General features: G+C 35.2%; 1 protein-coding gene across 13 annotated transcripts in view; it reads left to right on the forward strand.

The window, feature by feature from the left end:
- The window catches only part of TAF2 (TATA-box binding protein associated factor 2), an 81,204-nt gene extending 56,452 nt beyond the window's left edge, over positions 1-24,752 (forward strand). For 7 of the 13 annotated variants that reach the window (XM_089898788.1, XM_089898780.1, XM_089898782.1 and 4 more), the window contains 5 exons: positions 7,724-7,953; positions 9,268-9,423; positions 9,915-10,020; positions 12,406-12,528; positions 23,281-24,752. In XM_089898788.1, coding sequence (XP_089754914.1) covers positions 7,724-7,953; positions 9,268-9,423; positions 9,915-10,020; positions 12,406-12,528; positions 23,281-23,573 — 908 coding nt within the window. In that variant the 3' untranslated portion in view covers positions 23,574-24,752. Of the gene's footprint in view, positions 1-7,723; positions 7,954-9,267; positions 9,424-9,914; positions 10,021-12,405; positions 12,529-16,607; positions 16,752-23,280 lie in introns of those variants that run through there. The other 6 variants (XM_089898781.1, XM_022555571.3, XM_089898785.1 and 3 more) reach the window with 4 other exon arrangements.
- The last annotated feature ends 414 nt before the right edge of the window (positions 24,753-25,166 follow it).

Genomic DNA, 25,166 nt, shown 5'->3' on the forward strand with positions numbered 1-25,166 from the left:
TTAATGAGACAATCTCTGTAAAACATTTGAAGCCCATTGGAAGATTGTGGTTATACAAACTCAAGGTCTGATTGATGTTTACTATTTATTTTTGATAGTGTTCAGTATAAAGTACAGTTACTGCTTCAGTTTGGAATTCTCTGTGCCAATAATCTAAACAGAACAGATCAGTGAGGCCGTGGTCATAAACAGTTTTTTGCTTGGTTCTTCAGATAAATAACTGGGAGCAATATGAACAGTGGGAGTGGCACAAATAATTGGGAGGGTTTTTTGGTTTTGTTTTTCTTTTTAATGTTTTTGGAGAACATTGGGCATTAGGGAAGATTGATTAGAAGGTTGCCCATTTCCCTTCCAAGCCTGGGCCTCTGGGATACATAAATGAATCTGATCTAAGAAATTCCTTTAAAGTTTTTTTTCCCAATAATAAGTAGTATCATGTTGCAGAGTTTGTCTGCACAAAATAACAAAAAAGGAAAATACTATATAATTTCATTATATCTCCACTGTTCAGATTTGAGTGTATTTGGTCTTTAGGGAAAAAAATTGCTTTTTGTGTATATGTGTATGGACATAGTTGTAGTGAAGTTTTTAAATTGCATTTTATCATGAGAATTTTTCACATTGCTATATTATCTTCTTAACAGTTACTGTTTTAAGAAATGTTAATGAGAACTCACTTGTAACAAAAGGAGCTAGAGCATCATCTAAGTCCCTAAATCCTTTGGAACTCTACCTGCCCCTTACTCTTTATTGGGGTTCCTGGGTTATCACGTCACTTGAGATAAGCATTATCTTGATTTACATATGGAGAACAAATAAATTGTGGGCGATAGGGATTTAATTATATTCATTCATTTATTTTTGTCCTGTTCCAAGGTGGATTTGAGAGGTGTTGACTTTGCTTAGTTATAAAATTTTTGAACTCATTTAAAATATATGGAGACGTATCATGGCAGTTAAGGAAGGATCATCTTATGAGATGGTCATCAGGTACTCTTGAGGAATCAAAGTTTCTTTGCTTAGCTGGTTTCAGAAACTTTTCAATAAGAGATTAATTGCGGTAGGATACATAGAAACAGGATTTAGAAAATTGAAATTAGTTTGAAAGTAAGATGAACTAAGAAATCACATTTGTGCTTTTTAAAAAATTGATATATCATTCAATGACTATTAGTAATACTCTTTTTAGAAATGTACCGGGGGGATTTTAATGGCTCTGTGCCAGAAGGAGGGTTCTCATACTTCTACTCTCAAGAAGCCAGGACTGCCTGGTATCTGCACTCTGCCTGCTGTGTGGTAGCTCCACTTATCCTTGAGTTTTGGGCGCTACTCAGGTATCTTCCTAACAGTTTTTGCTGTGAAAATACACACACACACACACACACACACACACACACACACAAAACTATAGATGTATGTACACATGTATACTCATATTAGATATCTTAACTCATTCACTGGTTTAATTTTCCCATATAACATTTTCTCCCCACCATTTTGTTTCTAAAATTTTCAAAGCTTAGAAAAATTTAAAAAATGGTATAAAGAATAACCATATATTGAATATTTTCAGCTCTGTTAACTAGTTGTTAACATTTTACCATATTTACTTTCTCTCTTTTCACTCTCTGTGTATATGTTACAAACCCTCTTTTTCTGAATCATTTGAAAATAAGTTGCCTCATGATACTTTTCCCAAAATACTAAGTATATATTCCTAAGAATAAGGACATTCTCCTGCATATACACAATACCATTATCATATATATCCCATATTCAGGTTTCCTCAGTTGTCCCCAAAAATGTCCTTATAATTCCCATACAGCTTTTAAAGTAATAATCCTCCACAAAAAGTAACACATTTTTAAAGAGAAACATCTTTCACATTATATAGTCTTCATCCCTCATTGCTTAAAAATCTTAAATAGTTTTATTTTTAGTTAAAAATATTACATTGTCCAGGGGCAATTCTTTTTAAGGGTTTCATGGATTAATTTATTCATCAGTTATTTCTTGAGCACCTCCTGTTTGCCATTGTGCTATGTTTTTTGTTTTTTTGTGCGGTACGCGGGCCTCTCACTGCTGTGGCCTCTCCCGTTGCGGAGCACAGGTTTTGGACGCGCAGGCTCAGCGGCCATGGCTCATGGGCCCAGCCGCTCCATGGCATGTGGGATCTTCCCGGACGGGGGCATGAACCCGCATCCCCCGCATCGGCAGGCGGACTCCCAACCACTGCGCCACCAGGGAAGCCCCTGTGCTATGATTTTGCATACAAAGATTCCTTTTCCATTAGCTTAGTATAATGGAAAGAGAGACATAGGAACAGATAGACCATAATACAAACAGGTAGTTGCTAAAATAAAGAGAAGAGCAAAATACGCTGGTAACCTGAAGAACAGAACCGTGAGCCCTGCCTGGAATGCTGGACTATTCATGGAGTGGTGATATTTGAGCCAGCTCTTGAGGAATGGAAAAGAGTTTATCAGGAGAAAGACATTTTAGGTAAGAGAATTAAGTATATGTAAAACCTTTGAGTTCTGAAAGGGTATTTGGAAAATAGTGAGTGTTATCTGGAAAGATAGATTAGGATCCAAAAGCAAAGGGCCTCAGGAATTTGTGTTTTATCCTTTAGGCAGCGAGGAGCAGGTGGAATTATGACCTGTCTGACTTCTGTTAGCTGTATGTATTTTTTTGCACACTGAAAGAAATCGTTTTCCTTTCCCAAAGAAAAATGTTTCAAAATTCAAAATATATGAGATACTACTTTTTGTAGCTTTTAGGTAAAGTACTGGATTATAGCTCAACGTGACAGTAATTTTAAAAATTCATTTAAAAAGTAAAAACCTAAGAATCAGAAATTTTTATTGGTGCTTTTTTTTTAAGTCAGTATAGTGTTTATTTCCCAGTTATAACAACTGCAGCAGGTGTAAAGTCATTCTTTATAAAATTCACAAATCAAATTACTGAACATAAAATACAAAATTCAAAATTTTAATCACAGTAATAAAAAATGTTAACTAATTATAATATGGTAATTTGTTTAAAATAATTACACATCATTTTTCCATGGCAAATAAATTTATTACAGCAATTCCAGTATTTATTTGTAACTGTGTCTCATTCTATAGAAATGGCCGCTGGACTAGACTAAATTTTTAGTAATACTGTAGACCTTAAATCATGTTTAATAAATTTTCAGTTTGAGAATAAATTCTCCACTGGCGCTGATATTGACAGAGTTACATATAAACTGACAGCCAGATAAGTGTTTGGAACTGTGTGCAGTAAATTAATGCTGCATGATGATGTCCCATCAATATGTTATTCATTAGCATGTTCATCAGTAAATTTCAGTTGTAAATTTTTATGTACTTGTACTAATTCATTTCTACAGATTTCAAAGTATATATGTCATCTAGAGCAGAGGTCAGCTAACAGTGGCTCTAGGGCCAGATCTGACCCACCGTCTGTTTTTGTACAGCCCATAAGTTAAGAATGGCTTTTGCATTTTTAAATGATTGGAAAAAATGTTAATAGTATCTCATGACACCTGAAAGTTTTATGAAATTAAAATGTCAGCATCCACCAATAAAATTTTATTGGAACACAGTCCTGCTCATTTGCTTACGTATTGTCTATGGCAACTTTTACACTACAGCATCAGAGCTGAGTAATTGAACAGAGACCAAAAGGCCCACAATGTCTAAAATACTATATTTTAAAATGTAACTACTTTCTCTGGTCTTGCCTGCTTAACAATGCTTTTTCCCCCCTTAAGATAATAAGCATTCATTGAAGAGATACTATATCATCATGAAGGAAATTTTAGCCCTTACTCACAAGCTGCTCTTCATTGTTTGGCACTTCACTGTAAGACTGACATAAAAACATTTATGTAATTATTCAGAACATTGAAGGCTGTTTATTTACATCATAACTTTTAATGTTTGAAAGTTTACGGCTGCGCTCTAGAGGGTAGAATGAAGGACTACTTAAAATTCAGTTCGGTAGGATTTGCCAGGTTTCGGAATAAGAAAATAAACAATTTTGATATTAACATCAGATTTCAAAGTTCCGCCCCTCTGTTTCTCTCTCCCCCAAACCCTTCCTCTTAGAAATAGGAATGGTGGAAGAAAATTAAAACATTTTTATTAGACATAATTCATTTTTTGTCAGAAATTATATATGTAAATGTACACATGGATATATATGAAATTTGCTGTGTTTTTTTACTTTAGTGTAAGATAGACAGAAAGATCAGGACAGAACTACCATATGGCAGTCATACTTGTGTGGCCTAGCTGTACAAATTTTTAAGCTTCTGTCATCAGTAAGGAGTGCTGGGTTTATTGAAAAATGTCCTGGGGAATTCCCTGGCAGTCCAATGCTTAGGACTCTGCACTTCCACTGCAGGGGGCACAGGTTTGATCCCTGGTTGGGGAACTAGGATCCCACAAGCCACAGGGCGCAGCCAAAAAAAGAAAAATGTCCTGAAGATGGTGGCTTTTAAAGTGAGCTTTCTTCTTAGCAGCTTTTTGGCTTGATCAGCTTTAACATCAATTACTTCAGAAAATGAAGTGATGATCTTTTTTAAGATCAGATTTGTTATTTGGAGGATTTGTCTTTAGATACTTTCTGATTTGAATAGAGAACATCAACACTGAGCATTGTTCTTCTGATTCAGGTAAGCAGGGCTTGTCCCAAAGTATAACTGCTAATGAGACCAGAATGGACAACATTTTTACCTGAGAGGAAAAAATAATGACTTGTTTTTCCATATATATGGGCATTCCTTGCCATATAAGTGATTGTGTTGGGAGGGGTAGCTAGAAGATTACAGAAGGGTCTTCAGAATGCTATCACTGAGGGCAGAAATCAGGAGCTCTTTCAGGGCTTATTTCTCATAGAATTGGTTGATTTGGAATCATGGAATTTTAGACCTGAGAGGACTTTAAAGATTAAGTTAATTGTTCTCATTTTATGGCCTGGGCAGCTGAATTGCCCAGAATCACAGAGCTGACTAGTAAGTAAGCAGAAGTGTTTTTTCCGACTATATTCCACTATAAAGTGACAACCATTTTAAGATTTTATGCCATGATTTTGAAACATGATGTTCTCATTTTTTTTTCTGTCTTATAATTTTAACAGAAGCGCTGCTTATTTTTTTAGCTCCCTCTTATCAGCCTTAAATTGTAATATTTATAAGTCAGTTTTTTGTGGGAAAAAAACATTTAATCAAGGACTTCCCCCAGGAACAGAAGAATAATCCTCATTCCTCCCTACGAATTGAAGGTCTACCAAAACCTTTACAAATCCAAAACCAAAAAACCCACATAGAAATAAAAAGTAACAAAAACCATATTCTAGAGGTTCAGTGCTTTTAGCAGCTTTCATTCACTGTGCTGCGTAACCATCCTTAGCTGACTTTCAAAAAACAAAACAACACCCTAGCTCATCAAAATATACATTATCTACTTGCTTTTTAAAATTAATTTTTTAAGAAACTTTTAGTAGTTCATACTCAGTTGCCTGACTTGTTTCAATGTCATCTACATTATATAAAGATTCCAGGATCATTATTTGCAGTGGACATAATTGGGCAATACTGCTCTTCAAGGTTAAGTTTTATTCCAGTGTAAATGCACCCTAAGCCATTCTAGCTTCTTTACTGATAAAGTGCCTGAGATTCACTTCTTTTCTTGCTATACCCATGAATAGATAGATAGATACAGGGCTAGCTGCTCTGGCCGGATTCCCTCCCTTTCCTGAGAGGGTTGAGCCCCTCCAGCCTTTGTAATAAAAGGCCCAGGAATCTGATACCTATCCTTTGTGGAACATTTACATATGTAAAATTCTTTGAGAAGAATAATGAGTGCCTACAAAAAACTAGGCCATGTCAGTCCATTAAAGTGTCCAAATATGGATATTCCAGAGAAGGAAATGGATTTCCAGTATAAAATCCTTACTTCCACTCTGTACTGTTCTTCCGATTTCTGGTTTCTCTGTAGTTTTTATGATATAAAAACTCATACTTCTCGAGCTTCCAGCGGTGTTATGTATCTGTTACCTTATCACACAGTAGCAAAACTGAAGATGTCTCAAATGGGATTGATAGCTGTTTAATGGCATGCATATTGCCAAGCAAGTGTGTAGTATATAGTAAGAACTCTGTAAATTAAAATTATAAATCCATGTGGATGTTCTTTGCACATAGTTAATATAATAGTTACCTATCTGTCAGAGTAAATCTTATCAAAATCGTACTTGCTTACAATGTATTTACTTATTCTAATATTTGTTGTTGAAAACCACAAAGCTTAATATTTATGCTGTCTAAAGTTTGCTGTAGCAACTTCTTTCCTTTTTGTTTCTCCTTTTTAAAACATTATGGTACCCGTTTGAAACCACATTTCTTGGCCAAAATTAAGTATTTATATGGTTTATTTTTCTTATCCAGAAGAATATTTCTTATTCTCACATGTTTTAAATTCTCTAGGTCATTTTAGATTCTGCCTAGAAACCATAGAAATTATCTAAACCTAGATGATAATTTCACTTTGACAGTTCTGTTTGGTGGCAGTATCTACCTGGAGTGTTCCACTGGGGAAAAGAAGGCAAGTGAGGAAGAGTTCTGATGTCACTGTGCTCTGGTCTTTTATTGCTATAGGGTAAGGTATAATCTGAGACCAAAACCCTTATTTTGGAGATGAAGACACTGAGACTCATCAGAGAACTTGGAAAGTGTCTCTACTTTAAACTGAATTTCTACAGATGCAGTTTTCTTCTGGTTAATACATGTTTTATGACCTGTTGCCATCTCCGGGGTTTGCTTATTTTTGTTTTTTGGTTTTTTAAAATAAATACCTACTAGAACAACACAAACATGAAGGTGTTTAGCAAAATAGTTTCCTTCTCTAAAATAAGTCAAAGTTTAGAATTGTGTTATTTCAAATAGTTGTAGGGTTTCTTACTGTATTTAAAACCTGAAAGTAATAAATTTGAGGGTTAGGAGAATTTGTTTCCAGTGGTAGGGTTCATGAAGGCTCTTGGTGTGCCGTCTTCCTAACAAGCTATTCAAGAAGAAAATCAGACAAGATAAACAGAGAATGAATGAATGTGGAGCAGTTACCAAGGAGGAGGAACTAAAAGGAGGATCTAGGGCTTCCCTGGCGGCCCTAAATGGTTGAGAGTCTGCCTGCCGATGCAGGGGACTCGGGTGCGTGCCCCGGTCCCGGAAGATCCCACATGCCGTGGAGCGGTTGGGCCCGTGAGCCATGGCCGCTGAGCCTGCGCGTCCGGAGCCTGTGCTCCGCAACGGGAGAGGCCACAACAGTGAGAGGCCCGCGTATAGCAAATAAATAAATAAATAAATAAATAAAAGGAGGATTTAGAGCCAGAAAAAACACTGTTTTGGGAACATTAGATTTATGCTAGGTGTCTAATTTTTATTTTGTAGGAAGAATGAAAGAATAAAATATTTCCAGTTGTAAGATTCATGATTGCATTTGAACATTTATTGTTTCTGTAGCAGTTGTAGGTTCCCGTGTTATAAGAAGCGTCTTTAGAGTGGAGGGTTTGCCATCGGGGCCTAGGTCAGTAGGTGGCTCCTTTAGGTATCATAACCCTCTTATCCCTTCCCTCTGTACAGGTTCTGGAGCATTTGAAAAATGTATGGATAAACGTGTATGTTGACTTTTTATTATTACTGTTATTTACTTCCTAGGTACTTCACATGACTGGCGGTTACGGTGTGGTGCTGTGGACTTGTACTTCACACTGTTTGGCCTCAGTAGACCTTCCTGCTTACCCTTGCCAGAACTTGGCTTGGTCCTTAATCTGAAAGAGAAAAAAGCTGTCTTGAATCCAACCATAATTCCAGAGGCCATAGCAGGCAACCAAGAAGCTGCGATTAATCCAAGTAGTCACACACAGCTAGTTGGATTTCAGAACCCTGTAAGAATCACATGTGTTATAGAAGGTGTAGTTTTATTATGTAGAGGTCTGAAGAAGAGAATTGTTTCTTTTGAACTGGTGAATTTTAAAGCCACTAACAGCTTCTTGTGCCATTTAGAAAACTGCTAGCTGACATTAGTTTAGCACTCACAATTTGTAAAGTGCTACTGACAGCTATTGATACAGAGCTGCACATAACAAATGATGTGCTGCTAGTCCATTTACTCCTTTTTTTGTGATGACAATGATTTTTTTGTACTTGAGCATAGAATTTCTACTTTGAGTAGTAGAATACTGAAATGAATATTTAACCTATTACATATTAACTTATCTTGTCCATATATTGTAATGGCAAGCGGTTTGAACACAGGGCCTTGACTTTTTTTTTTTGCTACTTTGCATAATAGCACAATTCTAAACATATGAAGGGTGCCTGGAAAATGCTTATTGAATCAAATAAATAACAATGAATGGTCAGGTAAAAGCGTAATCTGCTGATTTTGGGAGGAGAGTATGCATTATATTTTTTAATTTACATATATGTGTATGTGTGCTTTTAGAAAAGCTTTTATTTCCAACTATGCATTATGAAATTACCAAACTTTTTGTAGAAAGACCTTTAGGGTCATATCAATTATTTTACTGTAATTTAAAGAAAGTTTTCCAGAAATGATTTTCTTATTGATGACAAAATGTCCCCAGTACTTGAAGCTTCATTTTTCACCAATATTTAGACCAGATTACTTGCCTGGCAATTCCCTACTGGTGTTTTGACACTTTAAAACTCAAATTTCTCTTTATGCTAGTTAGTAATAGTCATTTAAAAGTACTTATCCACCTAGATTTTCTGAAATATAACCATACTTATTTGTTATAAATTTAAAATGTATCCTAGAGTTTGGGTTATGAAGAAGTAAGACACATCTTTTAATAGAAAAAAAAAGAGTCTCATTAAAGAGCTCTTTTATATCTGAATATTTAGAAACCAGTGGAAATGAATATGTTTATAATTCTTGCCCATGTATATTAAGTTATCCACTTTCATACTTGGAGTCTTTAGGATAAAAGAAGAAAATGACACCAAAAGATACATGCTTTGGGGAAAGCTTTAAAAGTTCACTTTACTGTCTCCCTTCTACCCCCCAAAAAGACCAGCAGATAGGAAAAGGTGAGATTTATTTTAAGCCCATTGCTGATTACTTTTAGGCACTGGGCATGCTCTAATCTGCATGGTTGCTATAGGTATTAGTTTTCAGCTATAACATGAGCTACTTGTCTTCAGAAATCTAATTTTGATCTTGAATATTGCCACAGGAAGATGATCACCTTGCCAAGGAAGCATCATGTAATATATCAGCTCATCAGCAGGGAGTGAAGAGGAAGGCTGATACACCACTGGGGTCCCCACTAGAACCTGGTCAAATACTGGAGAAGAATGAGGATAGCAGTAAAGTCAAACTCAAAATCAGAGTAAGAAATACAGGTTAAACCTGTATTAACAGTGTAGGATATTCACCTTCTTGTAAATCTTTTTGAATACTTGCAATGGTTTTTCCTTAGCAGGAACAGTTGGGACAGACTGAACCATAAAAGAACTCAAATGTCCATCTAAGACATTCCAGCCGATTGTTAAACTTCTGTTGTCACATACTTCTTCTCTGTTTGGAGGAGGAACTGTGTGTGCACAATCTACCACAGCTCACTATTTCTTCCCACAACATAGGAACAGATTTTAGTTGCTATTATATTTCCTGTAATTTCCAATCAGCTTCTTTTGGAGGCTGAACCAAATAATCTTTTCTTTCTCTTAATACTTTTTGAGAAAAAGACTACTTTTCCTTTTAAGATTTTTTGGGGGTATATCCTGTGGCCTTTCTGCTACCTTTCTTAAGAGCAAAAATCCAAACATAAAGTGATATAATGGCTCTTTTGCTCCTTTGTTTTATATGTGTGTGTTGTAGTTTTCAAGCTCTCAAGATGAGGAGGAGATTGATATGGATACTGTCCATGATAGCCAGGCGTTCATTTCCCATCATTTAAACATGCTTGAAAGGCCGTCAACTCCAGGTAAGATATATTGCATTCACTCGGGTTGATGGAGAAAGTTCACACGATATCACTATTTTAAGGTGTGTTGCTTTATTTTGAAGAGAACAACTATAAAGTTTAGAAGTAGCCAGTATAAAATACTAGATTGTATCAGATTATAACACATGTCAGCAAAGGAATAGAGTTTTTCAAAGTATTTCATTTGATTTTTACTTTATTATGGTCTTTTTTAAATATTAGGCTTACTTCTAGATTTGTTTTTTCAAAAATCCATTCATCAGATTCCTTCCAATAGCTTTCATTTCTTTTTTTGTTTTGTTTTTTGTAGTAGGCTTAACCTCAAAATAAAATACTAAATTTGTTTTTTTATAAATAATGTAACCATAATTATATACAAAACTTCTTGACTACAGTAAATGCAGCCTGTAACACAACTACTTTCTCTTCTTGACTGCCTGTTCCACATAATATTATATCATATCATAGATTTTTGCATGCATCTCTCAAACATCATAATCATTTCTTTTGAAAATGTTACCTGAGGCAGTATTGAGTTGATACACTTGAATTTACCTTATTATTTCCCTGTGGGCAGGCATTTGTTTCCAATTTTAATTTTTTGCAAATAATTCTCTCTGAATATCTTCATACAAAAGCTTTTGTTTTTGTCAAATTATGCTCTTAGGATAAATTCCCCAAAATATATTTTTGGTGATTTTTTAGCTTTATTGTAAGATACTTATCTTTAGAATATTTTCATAGCTCTTGATATCAGTGCCATAATGCCCTTTGAAGAGATTATACCTAGTTCATGTCATCAGCATTTTTAAATTTTCAGGAATAAAGCTTTGATGTAACTTGCATGTAAGTTGTGAAATACAGTAATAAAACAAATATCGGTGAACCTGCCACCCACCTTAACATGTATATTATACTCCATGCCGTGGCCATTCCCTTTATGCTTCTTCCCTGATTCTGTTCACCGGTGTTTGCATTACAAGTAAATACTGTCTTGAATTTTTTTTTCTTTTTCTTAATCATTCTGTTGCTTTTCTTTACAGTATACCACATATATATATTATGATCTATATGTTTACTTGCCCTTAGTTTTTGAATTATATGAAAATGGTATGATGCTCAGTATGACTTGGTCTTCTTCACTCAACCTTTTGCTGCCAAAATTCATCCATCTTGATCCATAGGTGTAATTCATTAATATTTATCATTTTTGTATCTCATGGTACTATTTTATTGTCAATGTAATAACTTAAAAGATATTTATTAACTATAAAATGATCATTAAGTTTATAATGCATTTCTTTTATTATGAATATGACTATTTTTCTTTTTTGTGCGGGAGGTCCTGTTCCTGTTTCTTTTTACTGGAAAATCCTATTTATACTTCATGCTGCTTGTGGTTATATTTTATGATCTTTACATTTGAATGAGGTGGTTTTTGTTGTTTTTTTTTAACATGCTGTATTTGTGCAAGTCTCCCTTACCTACCTTGGTCTGCTTCTTGTTTGTTTGGCTTTTTGTTTAATTTTATTTGTGAGACCTAAGGTACTTTTTACTATCTAGTAATCTAGGATGAGCTAGTAGAAAACTGGCATCAGGTAGAATATGAACCTAGTTATCTTTGAAAACTGACAGGTCGTGAATTCTTTGGCTTTTATAATTGTAAGAGGTCTTAACAGTTATTTATCTATTCTGTCAATTTTACAGACAAGGAAATTTAAGCAGAGAGATATTAAATGATTTACCCTAAATGACACACCCAAGTAATAGCCAACTCAGTGCTAGACCCAAATCCTTGAACTTTTCCATGTGACAAATGAAATTGAGGGACAAAAAAATAAATGTCTTACCTGGACTGTATATCTAATTTGTGGATAATTTGGAATTAGAACCTGGGTCTCCTGATAACTACAGTGCTGTTCACATTATACCATTAAAACGTTCCTGTTTTAAATATCTTCTGTAATCCCTAAATTATTTTGATCTATTTGTTGAGTAAATATTATAATAGAATTTATTAATAAGTTTTGGGGGGAGCAGGCATGCTTTACTATATGCAAAGTTCCACATAAATAATAAAAAATATGACATGGTTCTGCCCCAGAATGTAGACTCCAATTTATATGTTCAGCAGTCTAGTCAGGTATACTGTCTTTCTTGAATGTGTATTTTTCTCAGACTTAAGTATATTGGAACCATGACAAAAAAGTAAATCAAATGGGGGATCTTCAGTACTTTAAAAAAGTAGTATTCTTTTTATTATTGGGATTTTACTGTTGAACTGATTCTGGCTTTAAGGTTAACTTATAAAAACCTTCAGACTGTTTTCTTCTTTGGGGAAACAAAGAAATAAATCCCTGTTTTCGCTCTTCTTTGGCATTTTAGGGCTCTCTAAATATCGGCCAGCCAGCTCCCGATCTGCTTTAATCCCCCAGCACTCATCAGGTTCTGATGGCACACCCACCACAAAACCCCAATGGAATATGGAACTTGCACGAAAGGGAACAGGTGAAATTATTATTATCATTGCTGTTGTTATTTTGCTCAAGAACGAATCTATTAACTTCATAAAGTTTCTTTATAAACTTAAAGAATACATTAAAAACGACAGATCTCAGGACTTGCTTTTCTTGTAACACATTGACTCTATATTATCTGACATAAAGACTTTTTTTTCAAATGTAAGCTACATATATTATTATTTTTTATTGAAGTGTAGTTGATTTACAGTGTGTTAGTTTCTGATATACAACACAGTGATTCAGTTATACATATGTATATATATTATTCTTTTTCAGATTCTTTTCCCTTATAGGTTATTACAAAATATTGAGTATAGTTTCCTGTGCTATACAGTAGGTCCTTGCCGGTTATTTATTTTATGTATAATAGTGTGTATATGTTAATCCCAAACTCCTAATTTATGCCTTCCCCCCTTTTCCCCTTTGGTAACTGTAAGTTTGTTTCTTTGTGGGTCTATTTCTGTTTTGTAAGTAAGTTAATTTGTTGTTTTTTTTTTAGATTCCACATATAAACAAATATGATATTTGTCTTTCTCTGTCTGGCCTCCTTCACTTAGTATGATAATCTCTAGGTCCATCCATGTTGCTGCAAATGGCATCATTTCATTCTTTTTTATGGCTGAATATATACAGTATTCCATTGTATATATACACCACACCTTCTTTATCCATTCATCTGTCGCTGGTCATTTAGGTTGCTTCCATGTCTTGGCTATTGTATTTAAATAGTGCCACTATGAACATTGGAGTGCGTGTATCTTTTCGAATTATGTTTTTCTCTGGATAAATGCCCAGGAGTGGGATGGCTGGATCATATGGTAACTTGATATTTTTAGTTTTCTAAGGAATGTTCATAGTATATTCCTTAGTGGCTGCACCAATTTACATTCTTATCAGCAGTGTAGGAGGGTTCCTTTTTCTCCACACCCTCCAGCATTTATTATTTGTAGACTTTTTGATGATGGCCATTCTGACTGGAGTGAAGTGATACCTCATTGTAGTTTTGATTTACATTTCTCTAATAATTAGTGATGTTGAGCATCTTTTCATGTGCCTGTTGGCCATCTGTATGTTTCTTGGGGGAAGTGTCTATTTAGATCTTCTGCCCATTTTTTGATTGGGTTGTTTACTTTTTTGATACTGAGCTGTATGAGCTGTTTGTGTATTTTGGAACTTAATCCCTTGTCAGTCTCATAGTTTGCAAATATTTTCTCCCAATCTGTAGGTTGTCTTTTCATTTTGTTTATGGTTTCCTTTGCTGTGCAAAAGCTTTTAAGTTTCATTAGGTCCCATTTGTTTGTTTTTGTTTTTATTTCCATTACTCTAGGAGACAGATCCAAAAAGATATTGCTACGATTTATGTCAAAGAGTGTTCTGCCTATGTTTTCTTCTAGGAGTTTTATAGTATCCAGTCTTACATTTAGGTCTTTAATCCATTTTGAATTTATTTTTGTATATGGTGTTAGAGAATGTTCTGATTTCATTCTTTTACATGTAGCTGTCCAGTTTTTCTAGCACCACTTATTGAAGAGACTGTCTTTTCTCCATTGTGTATTCTTTCCTCATTTGTCATAGATTAATTGACCATAGGTGCACGGGTTTGTTTCTGGGCTTTCTATCCTGTTCCATTGGTCTATGTTTCTGTTTTTGTGTCAGTACCATACTGTTTTGATGACTATAGCTTTGAAGTGTGGCCTGAAGTCACAGAGCCTAACTCCTCCAGCTTCGTTTTTCTTTCTTAATATTGCTTTGGCTTAAAGACTTTTAAATTAGGCGTTTTGCTATTTCAAAAGTAATATACTCCTATTGTATAAAACTTTGAAATAACAGAAAAGTAGAAAGGAGAGAAAAAAAGCATCCCCTATTTAATGCCATTTAAAGATACCCATTATATTAACATTTTGATCTTTCTTTGCAGTGCTTTTTCTAAGAATACTGTAATATGAAAAATGTCAGCCTCAGTAGCAAGTGTGAAATCTATACCTTCATACTTTTATAAAATATAAAAATCAACTACTTACTTCCCTCTCAGCCTCCCCCTGACAGGTTTACAATTGGTCATTCATGGTCAATCATGAAGACTTGATGCTATATATACCTAGAAAACTAACATATTTTGCCTTTTAAATTTATTTCATACTAATTGGACTTAAGTTTATGAAAGATAATTCAGTTCAGATGTGGCTATTACCTGTTTTACTATTGTACATTGTCTTCTACTTACCCTGTTCTTCTTTTGCTTAGAAGACTATAATCCAAATAAAGAGTAAACTTGTGATGCTGATGAACAAAGATTCAGTCTTCAAGTTTTGGAGGGACAGGGAGTGAAAAACAAGATACATAAGCAAAATCATTTTTAAAGAATACTTCTTCCAGAAGTCATTAGTCAGGCTTTAAAATTCCAGCTGATGGATTTTGTTTATATAAACCATGTTTTTATCATATAAACAAAAGAGTAACTGTTTAATCATTTGAGGAGCTTAGGGATCAGCTGTGATTAGTAGGAGACTGAACAAAAGCAACACCTCAAAATATTTTGGTATTGAGACCCCAGACTGTTGGTTGCTTGTATCTTTTTGTGTGCTTTATGCATTAATTGTAACAGATTCTCACAAAATATATTTCAGAAAGAAGTCAGCTGAAGACTTTAGCACTTAACTTTAATAAGTGAATTTTGACATTTCTCGGCCCTTGCCGATTTTGTATTCTCTGTTTTTGTTTGGGATTTGGTGTAAATTTGCTTTATTATCATTATACTTATTAAAACTTTTTCAGACATGAAAGTTTTCTACATCTTTTAAAATTATGAAGCGTAGGGCATTTCAAACCTCTTGATATAGTTTGAGAGTGATGCTTCTGCCTATCTTCCATGCCTTTAAAAAAAAGTAAATTCTGTCTAAATTCCAGCAGTCAGATAAATTCTTGTTCCAGTAAAAATTCTGAGTATGTTTGTTTGGTTTATCCTAGTGATGTGGCACGCTAACATTTGAATAGAAACAAATCTTAACACCTTTTTGTGCCCACCAGTGTGCCTTTGTTTCATATTGCTTTAAAAATTACATTTTTACTTTTTTTGGAATCTCTTTACAGTCTTACAGTTCTCATGGCATCTTATGGGAAGACTGGAGAAGAGATAAAGGGGTAGTGGTTGGGAATAGGAAAACATTAACATTTTAGCTTTGGTTGCTTCAGTGTAGGGCTCTTTTATGTCACGAAGTAAATTGTATACCAGTATATTATATAGACTGATCTGTAAAACTTAATTTTGAATATATTCTTTAATGTGCCTTTGTAATTTCCCTTAAATGTAATTATGCTGTCCAGTACCCTATGACCACTGAGCAAGTCTTAAAATTCAACAATGTCATTATTAGAATTTAGAAAACATTCGTTTTACCAATAGTGTTCCAAAAGTTTATTTATACATGTATTTATTTTGGAATTCTAAAAACAGTTTTCCCGTAGACATATTGTTATATTTGAAAAGTAGCTTTCCCAAACTAGCCAACAAAAACCCTTTTTAACTTATACTATACTGAAGAATAGAAGTATCAAACCTAACCACTGTGTGTCACAGTATTTCTAAGAGAAAGGGTACTAAGAGCTCTATATTTTGGGCTGTTGGAAGCACAACTTTAACCTAACCCAGGTAAAGTTGGCAGTAAAACAGGAACAGAAGCTGGGATCTCCTACTGTGGTAGCTACCTTGGCCTGGGGTTGAGAGTTGGCGGTTCTGGAGAAGAGGCATAGAATAGTGGTAAGGGAAGCTGTGATCTCTCTTAAATCTCTAGGGATTCTAGATTAAAGTTAACAGGTGGGTTTGAGGGGCCTTATTGAAGCTTATCCAACTGAGGCATCTTTTATTTGGCTATAGAATTCTTACAAAAATTTTTGAAGTAGTTGACTAAAAATGAAGAGACTGCAAATAAAGATTTGGATTAACAGCTTCTCTTGAAAAAGAGTTAACTGAGAGGCCCTCTTAGGCAGGGATGTGCTTTCCATTCCATTGATTCCTTCTGTGTTTGCACCCGGTAGTCTGCTTACTCATTTATGCTGTCTCCTTAGGTTGAAGACTTTAGAGTTTGAGACCCCTGGTGTTTTTTTCATGTGCTGAGATGAAGTCCGAGATGGCTGCCTCAGAGCCAGCGTGCCAGATGGCAGTTGAGAACTGGAATGTGTTGCAGACGTCATCTGGAAGGGGTGGACACTGTTAAGTAGAGGATAGGTCGTGGTTTACTTTCTAACACCCACCAGTTTTCTCTTTCCTTGCATATGATAGTGAGGGGCATATTTTAGGGTAGGGATGATATGTGTTTGGTAGGTTAAGCCATTTGGGGTAAGAAAGGAGAAGCGGCAGGGATGTTTTCCTTCATTGCTTAACTTTCTCCTTCTTCTGAGTTAAGGAAGGGAATCGGAGAAAGGGCTGTGTGGGTCGCATGGTGTGATGGGTTGAGCATACCACGTCCTCTCCTCTCCCATCGCTGCAGCGCCTGAGGCCGCTGGTCTGTCTCCCAGGTTGCTGCGGGGATTGCAGTGATGAGGAGCGGAGGGAAGTCCCTGGTGGTTTCTGTAGGGAAGAAAAGAAGAGTTGCTGCAGTTGCCTAGCCAGGGCTGCTGTACTATGTGACAAATTCTTGCCTAAGTCAGAAAAGCACTATTCTGGTACAGAAATCTGTTTAAAAAAAAAAAAAAAGCTAGAGTTCTTTCTTTTGAAAGTCTAATATGAAAAAGACTTTGATACTTTTCTTTAAATTATAATGATATAATTCTACACTTTACTTTTTTTGATCTAAAGAAACTGAAGAACAGACTTCACACATTTCCTAATAGAAACTGCAGGTTTTGTGTTAAATTTAAATGTATACCTAGTGCGATAAATTTAATAGAATTAGCAGGTTACTCACTGTTACCAGCACTTTTATCAGGTGGGCCCGAAAGCTTCCACCTTAGGTGTGTATTAAGTATCCCTTTCTGTTTGTTTTGCATTTGTTAAATTGACTGCAGCTAACCCTTATCCATAGTGAATTCAGTAGGTCTCTAGGAAAGATTTTATGTTAGATAGAACAACAAAACTGAACATGTTTTGTTCTTTCCCTATAACATGAAATAGGCAAATCATAATATTGTGAATTATTTTTATCTCCTTTTCTTGGTATATCTCCTATCTGCAATAGAGACATATATTTTGTGTCACTAAAAGTTCTTTCATTAGTTTTATTTTTAATTTTTTTAAAATTTTGTTTTATATTGGAGTTTAGTTGATTTACGGTGTTAGTTTCAGGTGTCCAGCAAAGCGATTTAATTATAAAAGGGCTTTCATTAGCCTTAAAATGAGTGGCACCTAACCTTGGGTGGGCCTCAAGTTCCTAGGCATCTTGTAAACCCCTAAAATGATATGTGGGATTATGCATTGTGTCACAGGGATGGTAATGTATGCATTTTTCTCAGCAGAGATTCTATAGTTGACCTCATTATGCTAGTGTGAAAGTAAGCTCGTATGTGTCCCAAATCTTACTGTTATACAGATCCACATGAGTGGGAAATTGTACTTTCTTATCACCTTGAATTAGACCTGGTAAAAATTGTTCAGGAAAGAAATTAAACAAATAAAAAATATATATTGTCTATAATAAATGAAAACTTACGAGCCAAAGGTTAGTGGTGATGCTAGGGTAACATTAGGTTTTATTAGATGTTCTGTTGTTAGAAACACTATTCTAATGAATATTTCTGTATATATTTCTTTGCACTTATGCATGAGCATGTTTGTGGGATATGTTTCTAGAAATGAACTTTCTAATTTAAAAAATATGAGCATTTAACATTTTCACGAATAGTGCCAATTTGCCTTAACTTCTCCTTTTTAAAAAACACTTTTATTATAGAAAACTGTGAAGTAGTCAGACTAGTATAATGAACCCCCATGTATCCATTACTCAGATGCAGAAATGATCAATCAGCTCATGGTCAGCTTTGTTTTTTATCTATACCCTTTCCCATTTCCACCTTTCTGAATTATTTTGAAACAAATCCCACATATCATTTTATGCATAGGTAATTTTGTGTGTATCTCTAAAAGATAAGGACTTTAAAAAGTCATAACCACGATAATGTTCTTGTACTTTAAAAAATAAATGGTTTTTTCATATCATTAAATATACAGTCACTGTTTACATTTCAGTGGAATCATAAATGCCATTATTTTTATTTTTATTTTTAACAATTTATTTGTTTGAATCACTGTCCACATAGGGTCTACACATTGCAGTTGGCTGATATATCCTTTACATCTTTTAAAATTAAAAGTTTCCAGTCCATTCTTTTTTCCCCTTTACAATGTTATAAACTCCAGGGTTTTGATCTGTAGTTTTCAAGTCTGTATTTTGCTAATTGTATACCTGTGGTGTAATTAACATGTTAGAGTTCTCTGTATTTCCTTTAAATTTGTAATTATATCTAGAAACTTAATTGGATTCAGGGTTATAGATGGTAGTGTGTTCTTCCATCTGGAGGCATACAATGTCTGGTTGATTTTTTGTGAGGTTAGCCACTAAGGTGTTCAAGGCCTGGATCCATTAATTCATTAAGGGTTACAAGATGGTGATATTCTAATTCATCTTTCTGTTTTTATTTATAAGCTGATTATTTCTATAAAGCTAACTTGCCCCTCACCTGCTGTTAGCCATTGGTATAGATCATATAGCAAAAGAAAGATAAAGACTTGATTCTCTCTATGTATTTAATAATTTTCAAAATAATAATTTGGCTAGCATCCTCCAATGGTGATCAGTTAGTTCTAGTCCATTACAGAATATTATCAATTATCATCAATTACAGAATATTATCAATATTCAGATTTTCCCAGCTTCGATTGGTGAGAACTCTTGACTCTTGAGTTCTTGAGAAGGCTTTAAACTTCCTTTCTATTATTATACCAGATGTTTCAGGCTCATCTTGTAAATATTCTAGCCAGACCTGGAATCAGCCATTTGTCCTAGGAGTCCTGGTTTCTAACACCTTTATCCTTGGATCTAGCTAATCCATTGTCTTCTTAATAGACTTCATACAAATCAAGAGAAATGCAAGAATTCTAATCAGTATATCTTGAATGCAAAGTGTAAGACTGCTAGACAAGAGATTGAATTTACTTTTGAAGTGGCTATTAGTATTCCTTGGAAAAGAATACACTCAGTTGTATACTTGGCAGTTGCCTCTACTGAGAAGTACAGTTTCTAGTATAATCGTTGGCTTTTCTGCAATCCAAGTCGGTGTTTAGGATTAGATGATGAAACTTCTCTCAGTGCAGAAAAGGACCTCAGACTCCCAGCAGTGCAGACAGCCAATTGGAAAGCTGCAAAGTCTCTTGATGTAGACTGACTAAATAATGAGATAGGAGTTAAAGGAATTTGTTTATGAAGCTCTATTACTTCTCCTTGTCACTTGGCTATACTCTGTTAGGTAGGGACCTATATTCCCATATTTATAGAATCGAGAATATATTTATATAGTTCATTTAAAATATAAATTAAAATTATATAGTGGCATATTTAACTTAACTATAAATCAGATATCTCTCAAATTTTTTCTTTTTCTGAAGAATATCTGGGCACCAATTATTGCAAAAGATAGAGTCCCCAAACTAGCTTATATATATAATCTCTCTCTCTTTTTTTTTTTTTTTTACATTACTGTTAGTGTTAGCTTTACCAAAAAATCATGAATATAAAAAATGTAATTTTGGGCTTTGCTGGTGGCGCAGTGGTTGAGAGTCCGCCTGCCGATGCAGGGGACACGGGTTTGTGCCCCGGTCCGGGAGGATCCAACATGCCGCGGAGCGTCTGGGCCCGTGAGCCATGGCCGCTGAGCCTGCGCGTCCGGAGTCTGTGCTCCGCAACGGGAGAGGCCACAACAGTGAGAGGCCCGCATACCGCAAAAAAAAAAAAAAAAAATGTAATTTTGCGGTAGTAAAATGTGAATAATTCTTGCGAACAGGAACTGTAACACATTAGCTTGTTCTAAAATATTGGAACAGTGCCCGACACAAAGAAGGTACAGTAGTCCATACCAGTTTAATGAATGGTCTATAATAGTTTCTGTACTTTATTCCTCTCTCTTCAAAATCAGTGACCTTCAGAATGCATTTAGTTTGACTAAGTTCACCTGACATCCTATTTAAAAAGAAACACAACAATTGCATAATTCTGTTATATTCATTCATTCATTTAGCAAGTTTTGGGGAGGTGGAGGTATGAGGATGCTAGATGCTGTGCAATACACTGGGATACAAAGATGATGCCCTATCCTCAAGGAGCTGTGAGTCTAATGAAAGAGACCCCAGGATAAAAAGATGTGCGACAGTGTGCACCACGCCATATGCAGATGAGCAGAGTGGCTGCGGGCACAGACTCTGGAGTCCAGGCTCTTTGGTTTCGTAGCTCAGATTTGCCAGTACCACCTTGGGCAAGTCACTTAATTTCTGTGTGTCTTAATTTCCTCATCTGTATTATGTTGTGGGAACTAATTTTTTGGGCAGTTTGGGGAAAACTTCCCTCAAAAATGACATTTAAGCTGTTTTAAATTAATAAGAACCTAAAATGTTTTTTTCTTTTCCTTTCTCCTCCTTTAGGTTACAGTTTAAACATAACTTCCTTGGAGAAGTTTGTTTTTGATTCCCACTGCCCCACTAATTTAAGTCTCCTGTTGTGCTCCTGTTTCACTCTGTGTTTTGTCTTTTTATTAATCGGGAGTACTTATTCAATTTCGTTCTTCTTTGCTACTTTGTAAGCTTCAGGAGAACTGAGATCTGTCCAGTTTATCCCTGTTTTTCCAGTTCCCATGTAGTTCCTGATATTTGTAAATGAATGTGCAAGTCAGAAAAGAAACAAGGGAAGGGCATTCCAAGCGTAGGAATAGCATTTACAAATACACAGAGTTATGAAAGGGCTAGTCTGGAATATATAGAAAGGAATAGTGGAAGATAAGATAAATTCAAGACAGATTGTAAACTGTCCTTAAAATTAGTGGTGAAAGTGATTTTTAGAAAACTTCTATGGTGATGCTTGTTTTGGTAAAAACATGGCTTGGGGCTGGATTGGATTGGATCAAAATCAGCACTGAGAATTTACGTTTTAAAAAGGAAAAGAAGCTACTGCATTAAAGTCCATTTTAGTGAAAAGCTTGGTTTTTTGACTACTCTGAATAAAAAATATATATTTTTTCAGAAATTGCTGCACTGAAGTCTAAGGATTATTGTTCTGCCAGTAGAACTACCTGAGTTTTTAAACAAGTAATCATGATAGCTTTGTTTTTAGGAAGATAACTATGCAGCAGGGCCTCTGAACTTCAACACTGTTGACATTTTTGGCCATGAGAATTCTTTGCTCTAGGAGGCTGTCCTGTGTTTTGAATGTTTGGCAGCATCCCTAGCCTCTACGCACAGTCAGGCTAACACTTCCTCCCCCCATCCCACCCTAATCGTGACAACAAAAACGTCTCCAGACATTGTCAAACAACCCCTGGGGAGAAAAGTTGCCCCTGTTTGAGAACCGCTGCTGTGAAGCTATGTAAAGTGTGGATTCAAGTGTAAGACGCTTCAGGCAAAGAAACCAGTTCATAGGAGACTAGTACTGTGATCCAAATGAGATGAGGTGGTCTGAATTAGTACAGTTGCAGGCGGGATAGAGAGGCAGATTAAAGAGATTCTTGTAAGTAAGAATAAACAAGATTTGGTAAGCAGCTAGATCTGGAAGGGAGGGCACCTGAGATGATTCTTAAGTTTTTTTCTTACTTGGCTGCATGTAAAGCAGTGCCATTAACCTAGAGTAATACAGAGAGAGAATTCTCTGGGTATGGCCCAAGAATTGTAGGGTATGGAGGAAGCAAGAAATTCCCGTACACTAGAGTCTGAGAACTACTCACTATTATAGATTCCTAGGCTGATAGAACATTGGAAATGGAAAGAACCTTCAAAGACATTTGATCCATTTCTAGGTGAGATAAAATACATGCTGAAGTTTTTGGTTTGACATTGCATCTAAGTTATATTTATACTATACTGTAGTCTACTAAGTGTGCAATAGTGTTGTGTCTAAAAGAATGCACATACCTCAGTTAAACAATGCTAACCATCATCTGAACCTTCAGCACGTCATAATCTTTTTGCTGGTGGAAGTATTTTGAAATATTGCAAAAATTACCAAAATGTGACAGAGTGACTAGAGGTGAGCAAATGCTGGTGGAAAAATGGTTCCAATAGATTTGCTCGAGGCAGCGTTGCCACAAACCTTCATTTGTAAAAAGCGCAGTATCTGCAAAGTGCAATGAAACGAGCTATGCCTGTAGTGCTAATCTCCCCCCCACCCGAATACCATAGAGCAGAACTGTGGTTAAGGAGCTATGTTTTCATTGACCAATGTCAGTCTTAATCTGTAACACACACATCTAGTCATTGTCACTTCATAGTACTTTAAAATATTGAATATTAATTTTTAGAAGATGGTTGGATAACACACTGGTATGTATCATAATCTGTATAGACTACAAGGAATTGAAATACTCACTTCCTGGTCACAATGCTGAAAACTTACCTTTGTGTAACTAATTGGATGTCTTACTTGGATACTTCTCCCATTCCTGATTTTTTTCATGGAAGTGATATAAACACTTGGGAATCCATTGTCTTTTCTGTACTGTCACCAACTCCCTCTTACTTTCATTTCACTTTCCTTGTTATTAACAGGAATTCATTTGGGTGTTTTTAATCTTGAAGGTAAAGAACAATCACCTTTGGAGATGAGTATGCATCCAGTTGCAGCAGCTCCACTCTCAGTATTTACTAAAGAATCTACGTCCTCCAAACACAGCGACCACCATCACCACCATCACCATGAGCACAAGAAAAAGAAGAAGAAGCACAAACATAAGCATAAGCACAAGCATAAGCATGATAGCAAAGAAAAGGACAAGGAGCCTTTCACTTTTTCCAGCCCCGCCAGTGGCAGGTCTATTCGTTCTCCTTCTCTTTCAGACTGAGAAGGGGGCAAAGGAGACCTTTTCCTCAGTGTTCAGAAGAATATATGTAACTAAAGCTTTGTCAGCTATAAAGAATGATAAAAGGAAAAAAAAATAGTTGCCTCCCATAGAGATTCAAGTTCTAAACATTTGATTTACATTATTTATACAATTGAAATCTAATTAGGAAAATGTGTTTTATAGTTCTGAATAAACCATTTCATCCTGTTTCCTCCTTAAAATACACACATAGACACACACACACACACACACACACACACACACACACACACACACAGCAAACCCTTTCATAAGGCCCTCATATCCACTGGCAGTCCCCATTCACATCATGATCTCCATGTGTACTGCCAAAGTCAATTATGTTTTAAAGCCTTTGATGGATGTTATGGGGCAAAGTTATGTTTTAAACAGAAGCTACAGCCAAATCTGTGGTAAAACCACTATTTCCAGTGAAATATTGTATAACACCATTTGGAACTACTGAAAGACAGAGGCTTTTCTATAGGAATCTTCTCTATTACATATTTTTTTGCGTGTTAACCATAGAAACTAAGCATCAGAATTCATAAGCAAGAATACATGATGTTTTCTTTTGTTCTAAAATACTGAAATTTTCAGAAGCAGCTTTAAAAAGAAATTTGAATAACTTTTTTGATAGCACATTTGGTGATTATGATGTTGGAATTTAACAGAACTATCAAATCCACAGTTCTCAAATCAAGATGTTTAAATTTTAAGTTCCTTTTTTCACTAAGTATGAGTGAATACATTCATATGTAGAATATGTTTGCCAAATGTGGACAATTTTTATGCCCAATACGTATTCTAAAATTATTTCTCTAAGTATGGTACCTTAAAAAGGTGTTTATATACTGTTTATTAACTTGGACATAGACAGTTTCTCATGTGAGTATACCAGAAGCATTTAAAAACATACGAAATGTTTTGCTTTCATACTTCAATAGTTTGTATGTTTGTGTGTTTTTATTTTTATTTCTAAATTTACCATGTGCTTTATTGTTTGTTTTAAAATGTTATTCATACCTGTTCTATTTTTATCATTTCTCTTATCATTAGAAAGTTGGACAAAATACTTCTTCCCAGAATAGATGTTTCAAAGGGATCCAGTAAAGTTGGACTTTTGAATATACTTGTTTAATAAATAACTTTTTAAATTGATCATTCTGCCTTTGTATTTTCTTATATCTTTTGTTGCCTTTCTCTTTGTGTGTGTATGTAATACACCTGTTCACAAAGTTTGAGGAGAGCTTTGTGGATAAGCAGGATTTGAGCTGGCCCTGTTAGGAAGAGTGATTTCAGTAGGCAGATGGGGTAAAGTTCTCTCAGCAGAAGAAACAGTATTTTCAAAAGTATGGAGGAAAGCAAGGACATAGTCAGGAATTGTAAAGCAGTGCAGTTGGCCGAGAGTGTAAGTGCAAAGGGTGTGTGATCAGACGTTGAAGAGCCTAAATGGCAGTTATTTAAATATTCCCATTAACTGAGTGTTGGCCAACTGAAATTATTTCTGGAAAAAGGAATATTTTTTATTACAGTGTTTAGTGATACCATCTATAGAATTCTCAACTTTGAAAA

The sequence above is a fragment of the Delphinapterus leucas genome, chromosome 17 (genome assembly GCF_059928025.1).
Source record: "Delphinapterus leucas isolate spDelLeu-1000000601 "Yukka" chromosome 17, BTC_Dleu_Yukka2, whole genome shotgun sequence".
Taxonomy (NCBI): Eukaryota; Metazoa; Chordata; class Mammalia; order Artiodactyla; family Monodontidae; genus Delphinapterus; species Delphinapterus leucas.